The sequence below is a fragment of the Netta rufina genome, assembly GCF_964035555.1.
Source record: "Netta rufina genome assembly, chromosome: 10".
Classification (NCBI taxonomy): Eukaryota; Metazoa; Chordata; class Aves; order Anseriformes; family Anatidae; genus Netta; species Netta rufina.
The window spans coordinates 16,154,588-16,176,387 of record NC_140133.1 but is presented as its reverse complement, the minus strand read 5'-3'; the positions used below and the strand labels follow the sequence as shown (position 1 = coordinate 16,176,387).

General features: G+C 46.9%; 1 protein-coding gene across 7 annotated transcripts in view; it reads left to right on the top strand.

Annotated features, from left to right (window-relative positions):
- ADAMTS9 (ADAM metallopeptidase with thrombospondin type 1 motif 9) overlaps positions 1-17,126 on the top strand; it is a 76,411-nt gene extending 59,285 nt beyond the window's left edge. For 5 of the 7 annotated variants that reach the window (XM_084292627.1, XM_084292626.1, XM_084292625.1 and 2 more), the window contains 10 exons: positions 4,708-4,878; positions 6,177-6,371; positions 8,256-8,388; positions 8,625-8,719; positions 8,877-8,971; positions 9,067-9,200; positions 10,383-10,474; positions 11,907-12,011; positions 13,715-13,809; positions 14,242-17,126. In XM_084292627.1, coding sequence (XP_084148753.1) covers positions 4,708-4,878; positions 6,177-6,371; positions 8,256-8,388; positions 8,625-8,719; positions 8,877-8,971; positions 9,067-9,200; positions 10,383-10,474; positions 11,907-12,011; positions 13,715-13,804 — 1,110 coding nt within the window. In that variant the 3' untranslated portion in view covers positions 13,805-13,809; positions 14,242-17,126. The other 2 variants (XR_014618724.1, XM_084292628.1) reach the window with 2 other exon arrangements.
- The last annotated feature ends 4,674 nt before the right edge of the window (positions 17,127-21,800 follow it).

Below are 21,800 nucleotides of genomic sequence, written 5' to 3'. Positions count from 1 at the left end.
GGGCTCTCGAGCGTGAGACGATGCTGGAGGAGGGTGGGGGTCTGGGTCCTGTGCCCTCCTGTTATTTATGATTTGGGGTTGCAAGCAGGGCTTGCTAAAAAAAAAAAAAAAAAAAAAAAAAAAGATGCTAATGCACCCTGGCTGTGCCCCTTTCCGCACTCTGCTGGAGGGGGAGTGGAGAAATACCCCGGTAGAATTAGTTTCTTGCTTCATGCTGCCCTGTGTTTGGCTGGGACTTATGCAAATATTTAGCGGATTTTGGGTCTGGTTCGTGAGGCTGGGCTGTGACGCTCCTCGGCTGGAAGACTTCTTGAAAGAACGGGTGGATGTCGGTGATTGTCCCTTTCCTCCTCCAGCTCCGTCTGACAGCTGCTGCTGTCACTGAGCTGCCCCAGATGCTGCCAAAGCTTCTTGCTTAGCAAGGGCAACGTGGAAATGAGGTCTCCCGGGGTGATGGTGGCCAGAATCAGTTCCAGCAAAGCCACCCTGGAGCAGGGATAGAGCTGGGGTGGCTCAGAGAGCGCCCGGCAGTGCAGGTGAAGGATGGCCAGAGGCTGCGTGCGCCCAGCTGCCTGCTGGTGGTCCTGGGGATGGGCTGGTGGTGTGCTGGTGGTCCTCAGAAGGTGGCTAGCAGTCTGTGGCTACCCAAATTGCTATTGAGGAGAGGCAGGGCAGGGTCAGAAGCGCTTGGGGCAGGAGGAGGTGAGTGGCTGGAGGACAAAGGACGGCTCTCCCAGGCCCCTCCTCACGGTGCAGGGTGCTGCCAGCCTTGGGAATGGGACCAGCTCTGGGGGAGCTGCCTCTGGTGGTGCAGGACACATCTACTCCTCACATCCATGCAGGGGATGCCTTTGTCCTGGAGGCAAGAAGCCCCCACCCCAGCTGGGGACCAGGACAAACATTAATGAAGCAGGGGCTCAGCTTTCCTTGGCTCTCAGACTGCTTTCATATTGCTCCTGAATTGCACAGAGGGGGCGTCCTGAAGCAGGATGAAGTTGTTTGAGATGCCTTCCCCTGCCCAGGCAGTGGAAATGCAAAACAGGGCCTCCAGCTCCAGTAACAAAGGATGGGGAGGTGCTGCCAGCGCAAAGTCTCGCTGTTCAGACACTTCCAGAGCCCCTATTTAAAAAGAGAAGAAGGAAAAAGAGAGGGAGGATAAGAAAAGACAATTTACTGATGAAAGAGAAAGCATTTTGTGTTTGCAGAGGCTGTGCAACAAGCACTGCAGCCAGAAAAAAAAAAAAAAAAAAAAAAAATCTCTGTGAAAGCTGCATGTGCTTTCCTGAAGCCTTTCCTTCCCTGCTGGCTCGTGCTCAGCGCGCTGCTGCTGATCCAACAAACCTGCTGCTGCGCCTCGGCCCCACCGGGACATCGCAGACAAGTTCAGCTTCCTCCCCTCCACTGTGCCTGAGTGAAAATGCCACTTTTCCCACCCCATCGCTCGGTCCCCTTTCCCCTAGTTCTGCAGCATCTCAACCCAGTGGTGAGAGTCCCCTGCCTGCACGCACCCCAAGCCCTAGGGGGGGACCCAGGGGAGCCCCAGGGCTCCCCACTGCACCAAGGAAATCCTTAATGTTTTACCCAGCTTTTTATTCCAGGGGAGCTTTGTTAGCGGGGTGACTTGAAAGTTTCCTCATCCATAAACGATGGTTAATAGAAACATGCAAGCGTCACCCGATGCGAGCTCCCCCCTTTGGCTGATCCCAAACAGTTCTGAGCACTTCTTATTTTGTTCTGATGCACCCGAAGCAACGTCACCTCCTCTCCAGCCGTAAGTCCTGGCTGCAAGTTATCTGTAGCGAGGAGACACAGATTGTATTAGCATTCTCTGAGCAATGAGCCCTAATTGACATGAAAGGCAGGATGCAAAATAACGTCCCAGCACTGTCTTGTTCTTGATTTCTTATCTTTAAAGGGAATATGTCAAGAGGTTTTCTTTTTTTTATTGCTCCATTTTGTTGTTGTTTAGAAAAAGTTCATTTTTGCTGATGAAAAGTAAAAGGGAACTTATTGGGAACCATTTACTGATCTGTTATGGTATAGCCGTTAATTATCTGTGCCCACACCAGGGAGGAGAACATCAGCAGAAGGGGCCTGGGTAATGTCAGAGTAAAGCCGAGGGCAGGGTCACAGAGAAAGAGGGGAAAGTGGTGGATAGAGAGTTTTTTTACATGAGCTTGTGGGGAGGGACAGTGCCCAGCTCTGGAAACTGCTATGTAATTCTTGAATCTTTGACATTTTCTTTTTGGGGGAAAATTAAGCCATCCTTGCATGATTTGGATTCCAGAATCACCCAGGGGATGTCTGAAGTGGGGTTTCTTCCCAACTGTGTTTCAGAATTAGATTTAGAAAAAAAAAAAAAAAAAAAAAAAAAAAAAACAAGAAACACAATGAATGCTTGCACAAAGCAATGCCTTTGGGATTTTAAAATTTTTTGTTATTATTGCTTGTCTAAAATAGCTGCAGAGCTGCTTGAAACAGTCCTTAATTTGAACTGCCAGGAAAACAATTCAGATTTTGGGAAATGGGGCAAAAGAGACAAATACTGTCACATGCCTAGCCAGTTTTGAAGTTCTTGCTGTCCATCCCTGTTGACCCCTGCTGCTGCTGTTTTCTGTGAGGTTTCTATCAGTCACGAACATGAGATTTCATACAAAATCTGTCCCCATTCCAAAGGACAAAAACAACCTTTCTGTGCTAGCTGGGATGCCCATTTTCTCTGGGAGTTATGTTTTATAACCTTGCTGTGGCTGATTGGAACCTCTACAATGTTTCTTTGAATTGTTTTATTATGGTCTCTCTGTCTTTGTACTGTATTTAATATCTCAGTGGAATTATTTTAATTGCCAATTATCCCCCAAAATACAAATAATCAAACTTCAATTAAGTGATGGTAGCAAGATGTGCAGAGCTGGCGCAGCTTTAGTGATCCATATGACCATTATTTGCGGAGGAAAAACAAAGGAGGGTGGCATATGTTTCAGAGTGCCTATCTCCCATCAGCAGTCAATGGTTTTAAACGAGGATGGGCTCATTTGGTCTCATTTGGGATGTGAGAACTGGTCCTGGCCAGTGTCAGAAGACCCTTTCACAACAAAGAGATTGTTCACCCACCTCAAGTTAATCAAATTTAGGCTTAAGTTTACGTGAGGAAGGGGAAACATGAGACCAGGGGAGCTTTGGGCATCCCACAGCCATGCCCTGCTGTGGTGAGTGCCTGCTCAGGGAAGCCACATGGGTTATTTGCAATAACCCACTTCCATGTTTTCCTTACATAACATATCAGAGACGGGCAAATACAGCAAAGTTTCTTTGCTCTCTGGCTAAATCACTCTCCAGCAAATTCCTCCAGCCCCCGTAGAACCGCCATGTTTCAGCACAGACCTAGAAGCAACTTCCACTGCGAGGACTTAGAGTAAGAGAGTAAATAAGGTTGAAAGCACACGAAGCCCTTGGGGTCTTCTGGCAAACTGCAGATTTTGCAGTGCTGACTGTTGCCTAAGAGCTGCCGAGTTATTCCTTTGGAATAAGCTCTGCTTTGTAGGGCTGGCTCCCCTTCCTGTCCCCCGGCTTACGTGCTTACTGGGTATTTACGACAAATATTATGCTGTGTATTGATTTGGATTTTTAAAGCCCTCAAATAATTTGCCATCCTCATCCTGACAGCTAATTACAGAAAGCGGGGTTCCTGCGTTTTGCAATTAGGTGAACTCTCCAAGATCTTGCTAATTGCAGGTGAGCCAGGAGAGCAGGAGCTGCTTCAGGGAGCAGAAAGCAGCGTTCAGATGGTGAGGCTGTAACTAGATTAAGCTGACACGGTCCTACAAGCATAGGTGACTTCAAACGGTGTTCCTGTGCTGATAGCGATGGTCTGGTTGGACGTCTTATCCTTTCCTTAGGGCAAGAAGCTCCCTGCACGTTCCATAAAATGAGTGCTTTCATGCATTTTTCTCTTTGTTAATCCAGTTAGTTGAAAGCGTTAGAAGCCTATTACAGATGAGAACTTTAAGAAAATATGGTTTTACTGGGACAGTCACCGTACAGTGATTTATTTCGTTTTATTTGTATTTTTTGCAAGACAAATTGCTCCCAGGAGCATTGCAAGGGCTTTGCGGGTGGCAGGCACAGCCTCACAGCCAGGCTGTTTTTCTGAGATGCACAGAGGAAGAGTCGAGCCCTTCATGTCCCCAGAAGACCTCGGGGAGCGTTTGTGCTCGGACAGCCTGGGACGCTCTCAGCGTGGTTCAGGGCAGTGTTCAGAAAAGAAAGGAAGCAGAAGGGTGCTCACAAGGCACAATGAGGGGCGTGACGGCCTGTGTCATGCACGGGGCAGCTGCCTTGTCTTTCTCCCAGCAGCTCTATTTAGTAGGGGACAAAATGATGGGGCTTGGCTCCTTTTTTCCCCCCTTGTCCTGGTGTGGCCCCTCTGCATCTCTTTTTGCTGTCACAGCTGGATCCTTCACCAGCCCCATCCATACTCTGCTCCTCCCCATCCCTACGCTTTGCCTTGGCGCCTCCTTGCATCAGGGACAATTTGTCACAATCATCCTTAGATTTGCCCCAATTAATACCATGAGATGCCCACACCGAGCCCAGACCCACAGGCTCACTCGGGCTGGTGGGGGAAGGATGTACTCGGTCTGGGGGTGCGGGTGGATTTGCTGCAGTCCCTGGTGCGTTGGGTGAGCTCTTTTTTCCCGCGAGCAGTGCGTGAAGACGTGTGGCGAGGCGTCTCGGTACCGCAAGGTGGTCTGCATGGACGAGAGCAAGCAGGAGCAGAGCAGCGCCTACTGCGACGCCAGCAAACGGCCCCCCGAGATTGAGAGCTGCCAGCTGCCGCCCTGCGAGTACGTCTGGATTACCGGGGAGTGGTCAGAGGTGAGTCCCCATCCCCAGTCCCCATCCCCAGTCCCCATCCCCGTCTCCATCCCTGTCCCCACCACTCCCTCCTCCTCTCGCCGCCAGCCTCGCTGAGATATTGCAACCCAAATCAAAGGTGGCAGGGCAGCGCTGCGTGGTTAAGCGATTATTTGTTGGTTTGCTTCTCTGTGCAATTTCCCTGCTGGACAGGTGGAGAAGGACTGCGAGAGACAACAAAATATTGAATTTTCTCCCAAAGCATATCACATCCAGCAGGCACCCTCCTTGGTTTTGTGCCATTTTAATTTATTATTATTATTATTATTATTATTATTATTATTATTATTATTATTATTATTATTATTATTATTATTATTATTATTCCCACCTTGTCCTGGGATCTCTGGGGTTCCACAAGTCTGCAGCCAGGTGCAGGGTCCATGTCTGGAAAGGCACGCCTGGATGTGACCACGGGGACACATCCTCCTCAGTGTCAGATTTGCTCTCACACTGGGAGAGGGCTTGGCAAGGGAAATAGATGGGTTTTCTTCGCAGCAGGCGCTCCATGCGGGAGGACCCAGGCTAATCTTAGGCTGTTTCCTTCTGCAGCGAGCGAAGGATTAGTTTCCACTCGGAGGAACAGCAGAGGGAAGTGACGAGGCAGTTGCTGACACAGCACTGATTAAAAAGAAAGAGCAAGAGCAGGGAAAAAGCAAACATGCCGGGAGTGAGGGGGAGGAGAGGCACACAGCCTGAGATAGCACAGGAGGACAAGAGGCGGAGATGGGAATGTCTCCAGCAGCCCAGTCTCCTGGGTGGTGTTTTGGGAGAAATATTAGGGTGCCTATGAGCCCTGTCCCTCTGCCCACAACCCATCTGTGCACCCTCAGCCCCATGAAGATGAGGTTATGGGCAAGGGCAGGCAGAGCTGAAGTTTACAAGGAAAGCCTTCCCTTTTTTCCAGCTGTTCCCAAGCACCTGCAGCTCAGGGTCAGTCTTGACTGCGTTCTTTCTCTATGCACCCCATGGCCAAAAAAGAAAGAAAGAAAGAAAACCCCAATAATGGAGACATTTCTGAGTTCAGGATCCCCTTCTCTTCTTTTTGCTCGTGGAAAGGGAACTTGTGGCCTGGAGCCCACCTGGAGCAGCTGCAGGAGCAGTGCAGGGAGGCACTGGGGCTCAAAGGCAGCATCAGGCCCCAGCCACATGTAGCCAGTGCTCGTGGCTGGGTTAAATAGTTATCAGTGATCCCTCGCAGCACCTTGTCTTGTTCACCACGAGCGTGAAGCACTGACAGGCGCTTCCTCTGCCCCCAGTGCTCCGTCACGTGCGGCAAGGGCTACAAGCAGCGCCTGGTGTCGTGCAGCGAGATTTACACCGGCAAGGACCACTACGAGTACGGGTACCAGAACACGGTCAACTGCCCCGGCACGCAGCCGCCCAACATCCAGCCCTGCTACCTCGGCGAGTGCCCCGTCTCGGCCTCCTGGCGCGTCGGCAACTGGGGAAGCGTAAGTTTAGTGACTTTTTTTTTAACCAAAAGAAACTGGAACAAACTTATCTATATGTATGTTTATTTTTTTACACAGGGTGCACGTTCCTAAGGTTTGGCAGGGGGATGCTGAAAAGTTGTATAAATGAACGCACCGAATGCCTTGGTGTGTTGTAGGGTGAGCGTAGGGCCTGCTGCTCTACGCTGAACCCCATTGTATGGGGGATTTACAGCAGCCATGAAAGTCACAATCTACATAAAAATTCAGATGTAGCTAAAATTTGGAGCCATACTGAATGCTTAGTCAGAAAGTGGGGTCATTGCCAGAAAAGGGCCTGAATCCCTTGAGCTAGAGCAGCGGGAGTGATGCATAGCTGGCAGCCGGGGTTGATCTTGCCTGTTCATGTGTGTGAGCAAGATGTGGGAGCCAGCAGAAGGCCAAAAGATGGGTAATTTGAGCCTTAAAAGGATTTTTCTTTCTTCCCCCCACCTTCTTCCTCCTCCTTCCAAATGCTGGGACAGGGCAGGGGAAGGAACTTAACCTTTCTGTAAAAGTTATTTGTGCCGACCCATTTCTGGGGCCTGAACTACAAGATCAGATTTTAGTTAAGGCGATAACATTTCACTTCTTTGGGCTTCTGACATTCTTTGAAATGTGGTGTTTCTCCCATAAATTTGATTTATTAACCCAGCTCAGGCATTTGTAGGAATTTGTCAAACCTTTACAAGGCAATGAGGGTCAAGTCAAGCAAAATGCAGTGGAAGCTGTCACAGTAAATGGCAGAGCTGTTTGAAATCTTAGTTCCTCGCGCCCCACAGGAAGCCTCAGATCCTCCCTGCGAGTCAGGGCAGAGGAGTTACAGCAAAGAACTCAGCCTCGATTAATTGGCATTTCCCCCCAGAACTTCAGTGCAAAATACCCAACTCGTTAATGCACCTCTGTCGAGAAGAGTATCCATTTCAGAGAGCAAGATCTCTATCCCTGCTTGGGACTGCTGAACATACCAGGGACTACAAAGTGCCGTGACCCTTCTCACCTCTGATTTTCTGAGGGGTTCGGTGTAAATTACCATCACCTTTGATGGACAAATAGAGCATGCTGCTCTGCTCCATCGTGAGGTTTTATGGATTTGGAACTGATAAAGAGCAAACGCCAAGCTGCGAATGGCGCGAGCTGCTGAAGGCAGTCTCCTTCACGGCGTGCTGATGCACACAAAGCATTTCCAAACAGATGAGCACCCTCATTTTCTTGGTGGCCTAAGCTGGTGCCTGTGGACAGAGCTGATTTTCAGTTCTCAGGTACAAAAATAACAAGGTACAGAGGGTTAGCAAGCATCTGGGCACAGCCCGTGGCCTGCTGCTGCAGCCAGCTGGGCTGAGCTGCTCAGGACCTCCAGTGGCCACTGGTATTGCAGCCTTGGTTTGGACCATGGAAGGATGACCCAGAATTTGCACAATGTAGTCATTTTTCCAGAGGATAAGGAGGAATAGAGCTTGCAGGCTGTGTATTTTGGTGCAATTTGGTTAGAAGACAACAAACTCTCTCATGGTTGCTCAGAGGCCTCTCAGTGGCAGGGGAGCACTTCTATGCCACTTCTGGTGAACATTTCTTCTTTTCACAACCTTCCTACTGCAAAACGAACATTTTTGCTTGAGCACAGGTCTCAAACAGTAAAGTATGTAAGTGCTAAGTGAAGTATAGTCTTCTTGAAATAATTAAGGATGATGATAATAATGAAAGGATTAAATAATCAAAGGGACTACTTGTCTGATTAAAATTAAGCCTTTGTGGGATTGGGACCTCTGCTGCTGTCTCTTTATACAAGGGAAACTGCCTCTGTTCTTCTAGTCCAGAGCCCAAAAGCCCTTGAGATAAAACAGGAACCTCTGTCTGGTCTTGCAGTGCTCTGTGACCTGTGGCGTTGGAGTCATGCACCGGTCAGTGCAGTGCTTGACAAATGATGACCAGCTCAGCAGCTTGTGCCACGCGGATTTGAAACCCGAAGAGAGGAGAATGTGTCACAACGTCCATGACTGTGAGTCTGCAGCTTTGCACCTTTCTTTCCTTTTTTTGCACCTTGAGCTTCTGTTTCCATCACACTCCTGGAGATGTGCTGTATTTCCAAGCATTGGGGCCATCCAACAAAGCACTAAGGCACTTCAGGGAGCTCTCTTTAAAATAAACATCTTGTCTTGAGGCTGTAGATGTCTCATAAAAGAAATGTTGATGTACCATTGCTCAGTGACTGTAAGTATTTCTGTTTTGTTTCAGGTGAATTACCAAGGAGTTGCAAAGATGTTAAAAGTCTCAAAGGTGTCACTGACGACGGTGAATATTTCCTTAAAGTCAAAGGGAAGACATTAAAGGTGCGTTTCAGCAACAGATTGATGGTTTATGCATTTCCCAAAGGTGCAAGAGGACCCTGCGAGTGCTCATCACTTCCACTTGCATTTTCTACCTCCAGTTTTCTAGGCATTCCTTTTGCTTGTGATGCCTGACAAAATTACGGCTTCTCTCTTTCAGGTGTATTGTTCTGGGATGCAGACTGACAGCCCAAAAGAGTACGTGACCCTTGTAAATGGGGATGCAGAGAATTTTTCAGAAGTGTATGGATACAGGTAAGAAATCCCTTTAATTCTGAGCTTTCCAATGTTTTTGTTTGCTATGGCAATATTTTCCTGTCATGAGTAGAAAGGGTTTTCTTTTGATTTAGATTGCATAACCCGACTGAGTGTCCATATAACGGGAGCAGACGAGAAGACTGCCAGTGTAGGAAAGATTACACAGCAGCTGGGTTTTCCACCTTCAGCAAAGTAAGGCTGGACCTGAACACTATGCAAATAATAAGTGAGTAAAAAACAGGGCCTTGCCATTAAAAAACAATGTTTATTTTACATAAATGTAGCTGTAATTACAAGCAAGCAGAAGTAGTCTAGTGAAGGTTATTCCTGAGCTCTCCTATTAAAAGCTGCTTTTAGACCTGGTCACCTTTGCACTTAAAGGCTGCAGCCGGAGCACATCAGAGATGCACAGTGACAGCCTTGGGGCAGTAGGAAGGTGAAGGAGGCTCTTGGCAGAGTCAGACCTGGTAAAATAACTGGTGTTGAGAGTGATGGAGAGGGGGCTGTGGGTTTGCAAAGGGGAAGGTAATTGTAGCTGTGCAACACCAGTGGTACCCTGTGACCCAGCATGCGAGGGAGCTGGGAGGTATCCCCACTGCTCAGGTACAGTTTCAGTCCCCTTGGCTCCAAGGATGCTCTTAGTTTCCAGCAAACATTTTTAAAATGCAACAAATTGTTGCTGGTTCATTCAGTAAATAGCAGAGGTTTTTTGGCAAATCAAAGGCCTTCCTTGTAAAATGACTCTCTATGTGACAGGGTTTTTTATCACTTTATTTTCAGGACATGAGACCTCACCATCTATTAATCTGTAAAAAGCTTCTAATAGTCTGTAAAAGCTCCTAGGAGCCACCCTCAGGGAATCTGATACCAGCTCCCTTTGCATTTCAAAAGGAGCTGGGCACCCACCTCTGTCAGGCAGGAGCTATCTTGCATCCCCATCAAAAGGAGTCTCACTTACTTCAGATCGCTGCAAAATACCTCAAATCCCTTTGAACACCTGAGCTGGAGCACCCAGGCTAGGGGCAGTCTGGGGACAGTTGTTTGGCTTTGTTCAAAAGGAAGATTTAGAAGTTGCCCCATCAAAATGGGAAATTGTCCGATAGAGAAATAAAAGGAAAGGCATAGGTTCTGGTTTTGTTGTTATTTATACCTAGGCCCTAAATCTTGAACCCAACCATAAAACTGAGCATATGAGGGTCCTGTGAAATTCAGTCCTAGTGTGCTGGGAGTTGTGTGGGATGAACTGGGGATTTAATATTAAAAATCCAGCAGATGAGGTCTCAACTCTCAAGATTAATGCGTGAAATGAACTTTAGTGACTTCAAACATTAGCATAGAACATGTTTACATGTATTTTGTCTCTCCCTGAATCTTTCTTGCCATGTTATTCACCAACTCTTCTCCACAGCAACTGACTTACAGTTTGCACGGACGCATGATGGACGACCTGTTCCTTATGCCACTGCTGGGGACTGCTACAGCGCAGCCAAATGCCCGCAGGTATTTGACAATAGCGTTTCACAGGAATTGGTGCCATTTGTCATGTCCAGGCCCTCTATTAATTACTGCTGATCACATCAAGCAGACTCCAGTGAGTGTCCCATTCTCAAATCAGCAGTCAGAAACTTTTCCCTTCGGCCGCTCTTCCCGTTTCTTTAGGAAGGTGCCAGGTTGTTATCAGACAAGCAGCAGAACTAGCTAAGGGACATCTCCCAGGGCCTACAGCCCCTGAGGGTGCTGAGAAAGTCACCATTAAAGCAGAAAAAGCAGAAGAAATGAGGCTAGGAGAAGGGCTGTTGTGTGCATGTGTGTTTGAAGGTAGGGAGAGCAGCCGGGCACAGGCTGAGTCACATCCTCAGCTGCTTTGGGAGGTAATGCAAGATGTCAAGCTCAGTTGCTTGGAGGAAATATTTGCTCTTGAAAGTCATTAGGAGACTAATTAACACCGTGCTACAGGTGGCTCGCTCTTTGTCCTTGGCACACCTCGCTTTTGTGGAGCTTGGGGATGATGAGTGATGTGTTTGCCCAGTACCTTGGGCTATGCAGACCTTGTTGGCAAAGGGCATTAGGTGAGGAACTGCAGCAAAAGGTGGCAGAGGGCAAACCTCTCCATCTCCTTCTGGCACTTTTCTGCACGGCTCAGCAGCTTAGGGATTGCCTTCTTACCTCAGGAAGGCTCATGAATGTTAATGCCCATCCTCCCGACCAGGCAGCTCGCTCCTCGCAGAGCATCTCCATTGCCAGGGTGGTGATCACAGGGAGCAAAGCTCAGAGTCACCTGGTACCATGATGGGTCAGCCTCGGGGTGTGCCCAGAGATCCCAAAATGGGCCCGGCTGGTGTCTCCTGGGGGATCTCAGGTGGATGCAGTCATAGCCCTGAATTTTCTATCCACTTTGTGCATTTTGAGATGGTGGGAAATGAAGTGAAGGACATTTCTAAGAAATAAATGAAAGAGTTCTGATTTTACTGAAGTCTGGGAAAAAAAAAAAAAAAAAAAAAAAAAAAAAGCTCAGTGGAAAGTACAGAAAAAAGGACAAGTGTGCCCTCTCCAGTTGAGGAGGGAGAAGTGAGAGCAGCTGCAGCACATTCCTGGGGTACCTTCTCCATCTGCCGCTGGAGCACATCAGGCTCCGCAGCTTGCCGTGGAAAAGCCAAGAATGCCCTCAATCGGCAAACCACGAAAAAGCAGCGGAAAAGAGCAAAAGCAGTGAAAAAACAAGCAAAAGCCCCTCCTTCCTTGCAGCCACAAATGAAAATGAAATTCCTGACCTGAGACATGCTGTGATTTGTACACTATGTGCTAATTACTGTCAGAGTGATGGAAAAATTGGAAACATTGCTGACACGATCCTGTTAGAGAAGTGATGCTGTGGCAAGTGTGCTGAGGCATGGGGCTTTGGGATAATCAGGCTTGTCTGCTTGCTTTTTAGGGTCGCTTCAGCATAGACCTGTATGGGACAGGCCTGTCCTTAACGGGAACAGCAAAGTGGCTCTCGCAAGGGAATTACGCAGTGTCGGAAATTCAGAAATCCCCAGTAAGTTGCAATTTTAATTATGGTTATACCCTCTCGTGGGAAATTTCTAATGGCCACGTCATCTTTTGTGTCAACATCTTCCAATTAGATGCTAACAAAAATCTGACATCGATCATTAGAAACAAAGTGTTGTCCATAATTGTAGTGGGGAGGATGTTAGTGGGTTTAACTTGATCTAGGTTATTGCAGTTAATTAGTGAGCCTGTTTAGCTTTGCATCTGCACACTGTGAGTGCTGTGGGGCAGACCTATATGTAATTAGTTGGCTTTGGTGGTGGGCATAGTGTGTGCATTTTGTGGCAGGCAGGGCTGGGGACACTGGGGCAGGGATGCTGAGTGGGGATGAAGCATGCACCCTGGGAAGGAATTGTTCCCAAAACGTTTGCCCCTGTTAAAACTGTCCTAAAGAGGTCACTGCAGCCCTTTAACAAGAAGCAGATTGTAAAATGTCCTTTCCTGGGCTGCCTCGAGCCCATGAGCCTTGTCAGTACTGGGGCTTGTAAAGGAGCCTTTTCAGCAGAGGGGTTGGATGCTTCTGGTCCATGCCCTGGTGCAGGTGTAAGAGGACTTAGCACAGACCCCGTACGTTAGTTCTGGCTGGTGCTTTGCTGTTCTTCTCCACTTCAGAGAGAAGCTCAGGCGGCCACCTTCGGGGTTGCAGAGGGCAGACACAATCACGGCTGGCAGAATTAAAACAAACTTTAAGGGCCAAGGGAGGCTAAGAGACAGCTCTTACCTCCCTCACCCAGTGGCATCTGTCAAGCGCTGCTCCAGGGGTTTAATTGCCAGCAGGAGCAGAAGAAAGGAAGGGACAGCGAGAAGAGATGATAGCAGCCTGCCACAATCACAGATCGATAGTGTCAAGGGCAGGAGGGAGCTCGCCTAAAAATAAATGCTTTGTGTGAGCTTGTCCTGCACTTAAGCCCAATTTTCTGATAATTGAGGGTTGAATTCCCCTCAAGGACTGTCTGTCCATGGTAGTCACCAAGAGGAGAAAACCTGTGCAGAGGTGGGGCAAAGAAGGCCAGATGGAGGTGTTGCCGATGCTGGCATCAATTGTGACTTGAGTCACCCCATGCTTGCTGGAGACCTGGCCAGCCCAGGACTGCATTTTCCTGGGTCTCTTCTGGATTTGGAGGTACAGAGCTGATGGGGAACAGCACCATAGCACATGGCACAGCCTCACCACATCCCTGTCGTGTCCTTGCTCTGGAGGCACACCAGCTCTTACCTTCCAAATAGATGTTTCTCGGTAATGTCTGCAAATGTCCTCTGTGTCCTTCACATGCTCGCTCACCACCAAGGTGCTGTTCTTGTCTAGATGTGTTATTTCTCTCTCGTGATCCAAGTTTTCCACTCATTACAGTGGAACAAGCAGTTACTCACTGTAGGGCAGATTGGAGAAAGCAGATGTCCTTGAGATATCCCTCCAAATGGCCTTCTCCTTGGGCATCTTGCAGTGTAATAAATCAAAAGTACCCTTTCTTATTTGTGTTCACCATCTGACCTGGCAGTACTAAAGGGAATTACATTTGCATACATTTAAATATAACTGTAATTTTGCAGATTGATTTAGGCATTATTTGTTTTTCTTCTGAGACATTTTCTATTAAAGCCCTGGCTGGAGTAACCCAGATCTGGCTCTTTCACAGCCTGGAGTTCTTAAGCCCTTACATGAGATGTTGCTTCTGTTTTTGCCCGCAGGATGGTACCAAAGTAGTGGGAAAATGCGGTGGTTACTGTGGGAAGTGTACTCCATCGTCTGGAACAGGCCTCGATGTCCAGGTGTTATAGCAATGGTAAGTGCCCTGCCAAGAGCAAAGAGGAATCTTCCCCAAAATGTCCTGCTGAAGGCACACAGCAGGCAATGGCTGCAAAGCATCCAGCTCCCATTCCCCAAAGCCAGCTCGTCACTCAGGTCTGGGGCACATCTTCTGGAGACTTGCTCCAGTGATAATCTGAAAAATGCCTGAAAAGTCCCACGGGACTGATGGACGCACACTCCTTTGTGAGGGGCTTCTTACATGGGGCCAGCGAGCGCACCCAGGGCAGCAGGAGCAGCTCCAATGCTCCCAGTAATGCCCATGGGAGTGATGCTGTCAAAGGGAAGCACGTTTCCACCTTGCTGGCATCTGTCCCGGCTCAGATCCCACACTGGTCTCACCACTTACAGGTTTTGAAGGCAAAACTGATGGCCTGACTCTGATGTGCTCCTCATCTGTGCTTTGCAGGTTGTCTGGGAGCGGCCCGCGGAGACAAGATGGATGAAGGATAGCGATGCAATACCTCTGCCTTCCACTTTTTTATCTGTTTATGTGTGTATATAGATCGCATATTCTTAATGTACAGTATAATATTTATGTTTGGAATTATTTATTTTGATTTAATATTTTTGTACGTAAAATCATTATATTAAGGCTGCTTTTACTATTTTTATTTTTTATTGTTAAATCCTGCAGTCAAACCACTGCATTTTGCGTACTCTACATTATATGTAGCATTATGACAAGTGATACTTTATTGTCACTGTATTCAGTTGTTTACTTTCAATCAGTAATTTTCCTTCAGTTATGGGCTGCTTTGGCCCTCTACGGTGCTACACAATCTGCATAGGGGTATTTTTGGCATTTCAATCTGTCTTTCTGTAAGGAAAATAGACAAGACGTGCTTAAATTTGATGTTAGTGATTAGGCCAACAGCACTCAAGGAAAACATGACAATGAATACAGTGCTAGTTGCATTAGCAATCTTTATCTTTTAGGTATGTTTTGAATTTCACATGACCTCTGTGGCCAGTGCTAAAGCACTGGTTTGGTGCTAACATGGTATTTATTAACGCTCTGTAGTTTTAGTTAATCCAGTGCCTTTATCAGTGAGAAAAGGAAGAAAGCAGAAAAATTGTCAGGCGATTCGAATCGATTGAGATCTACCCCAGGTTCAGGAAAATTCCTGCAGATGGATCTTCAGCTGAGCCCCTTTTATTGGTAGGGCTCTGAAGCAAACTCGCTTTTCAGAAAAAAAAAACACCATACATTTCTCTGCTAATTGCATGTGCCACCGTGCTTCCTGGCTCCATCTGGCAGCGGGGTATTAACTCATCCAGGCAGGCTGATGAGCCCATATGTTTCCCCGGGCTGAGAAGCACCGCAGCTTATTAGGGACATTGTCACAAAATCCAAACGCGGAGCCCAAAGCATCTCTGCTGCGCTCCCACCACCCGCAAGCACCTGCCTGCGTGGCTGGGGGGAGCAGGGCACGTAGGGGCTGGGGACAGCACGTCCTGCCCTGCTGCCCCGCGATGCTTTCTGGCTTCCTACTCACTGGCAGCCCATCTGCAAGCACGCAGGACCGGGCAGGCGGCAGCAGCGAGATCAGCGTGTACTTGCAGATAACTCTGCCCCCCTCTTTGAAAACAGCCTGCTTTACGCCTACTTCTGTATTGCTTCGTATCTTCCTGGTAGGGCATCTGCGCTCTTTGCTGTCCGCAATCCAATGTACAACCAGACCTTTAATGTTGGGTTTTTTTTGTGTTGTTTTTTTATTTTATTTTTAATTGAGGGGAAAGCTCCCATAGGCACCACCGCGGCTGTGTGATGACTGCAGCTCCGCCTGTACATAGCCTGCTGCTTGCGGCATGCCACGTTTTTCGCAGAGCTTTGTAGCACGTTGAACGGGGGTGATGTGACCAGATTATTTTTGTAGTCTATGACTATGTCTCTTAATTCTTTCTCCACAATTTTACTTAGCTATAGGAAGACGCTGCCCCGCTGCCATATGTCAGGGCAGCCAGCAGCACAAAGTACAAGGAAAGGAAGCTTTTTAGCACAAAATTGCCAGCAGTTTGGAAGACCAAAGAGTCTTGTCTGCTGATCTGGCTAAATCTTTCAATTTTGGATGCAAACACTTAAAAAACCCATCCTCAGGATCTTCTGCAAGTCTTTTACCTGCCATTACCCAGCTCCCCAGAGGAGGAGCAATCAGTCTGTTACAAAACAGTCAGATCAATAGCAATAAATTGTCAGATCCCTGGATTCATAATGCATGTATTCAGCCTGCAGAATGAAACCCGTCAGCCTGACAGTCAGGTATTGATATATTCACGTAAATCGGTAGACATCTAATGTGTGAGCAGGGTCCTGTTAAAAGGCAGCAGCTAAAGAATCGGTGCTCGGCACTTACCCATGCGTGCCTCTGCCGCTCTCGTTAATATTCAGGCTTAGAGGAAAGAATGAGACTATCTTACTCATCATTTGGGGTGATTTTTTTGTTTTTTGTTTTGTTTAATAGCACATAAAATAAGTAGATATGATCATATCTTAAGGCTGATTTCGCGTATGTTGTATGGCTATGAGTAGCAATGAGGAATTATGCCTTTCTGAGAAAAATGCCAAAAATACCATTTCAAAAGTCAAAGAAAAGAAAAGGGAAAATGGAAAGGGAAAAAGGGATAGGGAAAGGGAAAAAAGGGATAGGGAAAGGGAGAGGAAAAAGGGAAAAGCAATAGTTATGGAATAAAGATTTTTTAATGATAATTGCTCTTGTATAACTTCTGTAGGGGAAAAGGGAAAATTGCACTATGAACTTTAGAGAGAAACAGTGGTGCTTAGAAAGTACAGGCTTATTATATTTTCTGTAATGAAGTGAATGGCTATTTATAAAAAGAAATATTATTTTGACCTGTACACATTCCTGTCTACCATATAGTTTCATAACAGCTAATAACAGAGCAAGAGAAACCTAAAAAAATATTAAATAAACTATAAGGGAAGAATTGATAGATCACTGATTCACTAGATTATGATTCATTAAAGGGCTTCATTAAATAGGAACAGACTTTGAGGACCAGAGGCCTTCAACACTTCTTGTTCAGGAAACAACTCTGGGTTTTGTATATCAATGCCATTATTTTTCTACAAACTTTTTTGTTTTGTTTTGTGAGCACTTTCCTGTACAGTATTTCTTTTCTTTCTGATTATATTCAAAAGGAAATGAAGAGACCTGTAAGAGATGTCTGTATGGTCTTTCTGCATTTGCCATCGTATTTCAATACCTGTGTGCTATTATAGAGGCAAAATACTTTGTACACAAGGGAATAATACAGTGAATGGTAAACATCCATTTCTGTGCTGGTTTTTATTCCCAGGCTTTGGGTTCCTTGTTCTCTTGTCTCGTGTGAAAGGAGCAGGAGGGGCAGGAATGCTGCTCGTGCAGAGCCTTTCCCTGTGGTCCAGGGTCCTGAGCTCTGCCTGCTGATGCTCCCAATTCTTGTCCAGGGGGGAACAGCCCCAGGTACAAGGCGTACCCCTCATTCTACAAATGTGCCTGAAGGATGACTTGGGATACTGGACCCGCTAGCGACGCTGCAAAAATAAATCAACTTAGAAAATTTTTTGGGAAAAAAAAAATCATTTCAAGTCTACAAGAAAACGTATGTGGAACAAAGTTGGGTTAAAAGGAGGCAAACATGGGGACCAACTCCCAGGAAGGAAACCAAGCAGCAAATTGCAGCCAGAGTCTGGCATCTGCTGGCTTGCCCTTAGGCTGGGTGCTACAGGCAGGCTGCAAATGGGGTGATGGTAAACAGGGATGCCTCCTGGGGAGCCCTTTTAGCCTCCACACAGCCAGGATGATTTCCTCCAAGCTGGCAAGCTGTCATCTACTACAGCTCGTGCAGAATTCCCTGTGTGGATTTAGTTTTTTCTTTCTGATGTTAACAAAACAGACAATAACAGAGATGTGGCAGCAATCACAAAAGCCTGGGTTTTCTCCCAGCTCCCCCTACTCCTGGCCGGTCTCTCAACCTCCCACAGGTCCCGGTGCTTCAGAGTTTCCCAGGTTTGTTCCCACCCACCGTGATCACACGATGTCCAGCTCTGACATGCCCCATCTCAGGATGAGCATGGTGCAAACGCAGCAGAAGCACATACCTGAAGCTGTGGCTCACCAGAGCCTTTAAGCACGTACTGAAATCCCACAGAAGTCATTTGCTAGGTGGTGATGTGTCAAGAGTTCTCCTTTGGGCTTGCAGCCAGCTGCCTTTTCCAAGAGGACGCTGAGCTGTGTCATCCATCCCTGGAGCTCAGTGATGTGATGGTGCCACCACACTGGCCAGCACCAGGAGCTGCCAGGGAGACAGCTCAGCCCCACAGCTACTTCCCCAGACTTCTCTCCTTAATTGTGTTAACTGTCTTCAAATACTTGCTCTTAAATGGCCCGAAGCTTTCCATCAGTCAGGCTTTGCCCTGATTGATAACCAATGCTGTTTCCATTCACATTCACCAATAGGTTTGAAGGCCAAATTTAGCATATTGGAAAACCAAAGCCTTTCTCTTTAGCAGTGTGTTTTCTGCTTTGGGAGCTAAGCTACATGCAAAAGCACATTCCAGCCGCAGGTTTTCTGCAATTACGTAGCAGTAGAGATATAAATAGACCAGACTATTTCCTAAAACATAATCTAATTTATTGTCATCATGGCAAATCAGCAATTATATGTTTTAAATGATACTTTTCTTTATAACATATCATTACCCATTTTCAGATTACATATTCTTAGCAAATTTTGACTGTGGTGCAACTCTCTTCACTTGGTAATTTCAGTGTTGCTAGCAAAAAAAAAAAAACAAACATGGTTACTGGTTAAAAATTCACTTGACAGAAAAGCATTTGTTTCTGAGCTGAAGGTCTCTATTTCTGCCTTGTGGCAGGCAACATAAGTCCCAATTAGTGGTACTAATTAGTTAACTTTCTATAAACAATTTTATGTCAACACAGCCCCAAGTCAGATTTACAGTTTAAAAAACAAGGTTCGGAAATGGAAGTAGAAATAGACCTGGAAATGGAAGACCTATAAATGATTTGTTGGAAATTTGCTCTAATTATCAGGGGAAAAAAAAAAAAAAAAAAAAAAAAAAAAAAAAAAAGTAGTCCTTAATAAAGCTGCTTTGGGGAGAATTGTAGAGTCAGGCTGAGGATCTGTAGCATGACTGTGATCAGCTACAGGATGTAATTGCCACCCCACCAGCTCTGAGCACCAAAGTTTGGCAGGTTTTTGGAGGCTGCAGGTCAGAGTGAGGAGTTTGCATTTTTCTGCCCTTCTCTATATGTTCATCTTGTTTTGATTCTTTTTTTTTTTTTCTCAGAAGATGCAGCAGATCTCTCAATACCGGCAGCTCCAGCCTTTTTCTGCTTCTGTATTTTTATTCCAGAGAGAGAGGATACATTTCTTGTACTCTCCCAACCATGATCAAATGCAGAAAACAGACCATGAAGTACTTCAAAACCTTGGCTCTGACTTTCAGTACCTCATCAATACCTCAAAGGTGTCATTCTTTGCTATCATTTATCTTTAATAAATGACTAAAAAGGCTCCCAATGTGGGCTGCATGGAGCCACACTGCTGTGCATGGCTCCTGAATAGCATTTAACTTTCCAGCCCTAAATAATGAGGGGGTTATTTAAACACTTTTGACTCTTAGGTCCGGTAATTCTGTGAAAATTACAGTGCTCTTTTGCAGCCCTGTTGTACAGCCTACCAGGACTAATTGCTTCAGTGATGGAGTCGATCGCTTCATCTCTCCAACCTTCTCTTCTGTCCTAATAATGAGCGTTTTTCTTCTACGGAGAAATTAAATTAATTTTGTTGAAGGCTGTTGGAAATGTCCATCTCAGAGAGCTAGACTTAAATTGGGATGTTCACTAGAAAACTGTCTTGTCCTGCACAGGCGTGCTTTGAAAAGTGTATTGAGAAATGGGGAGCGGCAGAAATGACCAAGGAGGGCAGTCTGGCTTGGAAAGGACATTTTCTACCAAGGCACTTACAGAGTGGGTCTGTTGGTTTCTCTGACACAAGTCCTCCTCCCGAGAGCAGTCTGAGCATTGGCTCAGGGGAAGCACGTCTGCATGTGGAAGCACGCAGAGGTGAGGCGGCGCTCCCCTCTCCCAGGGACAGGCATTCAGACAAACCAGCAATGATTTCCAATGACTGTCATTAGCAGCTGACCAGCTCAGCTCTCCCATCACTTGAACTCTTGGCATCAAGAGAAACGGCTCTGAAAGGACTTCTGAGTTCATCCTGAAGTTGCTAACCCCGGTAAGCTTCTTCCTGGCCGCAGCTCCGCAGCTCGCTTTGTGCAGGGGAAGGAGCAGAAGGCCCTGGCGGTGCCTGCCAGGCTCACACCAGCATTTTCCAAGTATTTTTTGCCTGTTCTGGAGTAATCCAGGCAATGGGGATCGCAGCCTTCCAGAAGCAGATTTAGTTGACAAGTTTCTGACCTCTCTTTGCAACAGTGAGATGAAGAATGCCGAGAAGTTATTTTTGGACTTCGCAGAAGAGTCTGCGCTTCCACTTCAAAGTTGGCTTAATTTTTAAGCTATTTTATATTACCAAACATAAGGCACAGTTTTTAAAAAATCAAAATGGGAACAGAATACTGTTTTGACCTAACACATATGCTCTTTATACTTTATTTCCTAGGGGGAAGTTTGGTTTGTTTGTTTCAATAAAAGGGGAAAAAAAAATCAAAACTGTGAAATTTCCATGAAATGATTTCTGTCTCTCTCTGGTTACAAATGCTACTTCTGAAGTGTTTGGAGATGTGATCTGTTGGCTGGAAGTGCACGAAGATCTGCTGTAGGTGCTGGTTTAAGCAGGGAGAGGTAGAAATACATTTTTAGTGGCGAAGCCAGGGCAGCGACTGGAGGCAAGGTGCCGCGGTTGAGGCCCGGCCATGTACACCAACCCATTTTCCCTGGGAAAACCTCAGTTCTGCTGAGTCCAGGGGACAGATCTGTGGTGCTGGGACCATGCAGTTGGGCACTTGCCCTTGAGGCCTGTGCCTTGCTGCAGCTCAGCTGGAACAGACCAGTCCCTGTTGGGGGCAGCCTGGTCCTGCCTGGGGAGATTCAGCTGCAGGTAAAACACACCTGTGCTAGCTCAGCTGGCATAAAATCTCTGAAATAATTACCCACAGATGGTGTGGGACAAGCTGCTATTTTGGTAGCCACCACAGCAGGCTGCCTGCTGGCCCAGGAGGTCCAAGTCCTGCCCCATGGGGCAGCATCAAGTGTCCTTTCTTCCCACCTGCAGTGGACCTCAGCTGCTGAAAGTTATCGCTGTGTTTTAACTTCACCCCAGGTTGGCTGCCCCCTACCCAAGTCCATCTGAGCCCTGGCACCTCAGGGGCAAGAGCACCGGAGACAATGGCACAGCTGAGCTGAGAAAAACCTCAGCAAGGCCACCAGAGCAGGACCAGGCTGCTGTGCTTCGCTTCTGTTCCCCCTGCCTGAATGGAGAGGTGGCTGTGCCAGCACAGAGCTTCCCTTCAGATGCAGTGGTATTTTATTTATTTATTTTTTTATCAGATGTTTCTAAATTCTGCTGACTACACTGCATTAAGTGCTTTGGGGTGTCTTAAAGTCCTTCCAGTGCTCTCGTCAATGTCTGCAGCGTCATGCTGCTCCCTGTGGAAAAGCCACGGGTGCTCCTGGCACTGCTGCACCGCTCTCCTGGGAGGGGCTGCCTCCGTCAGGTGCCTGAGATAATCTGATAATTTCCTCCTCTTCGTCATCTTTCCTCTGTGTTATGCAAGTGGTACGTAAAGCTTTCTAAATATGACTTGTGTTTGGATTTCACTGATGGCTTTTTCCCATTTTGTCACACCTGGGCCTTTCAGGAGCCTAAATGCAGAAGCATTTACCTTGGGAGTACCATGAGCCTTAGACAGTGAGTAGGTCCTTGGCCAAAAATCACCATCTTCAGCAGGGAAAAATCACACAAATGAAAAACCTGCCA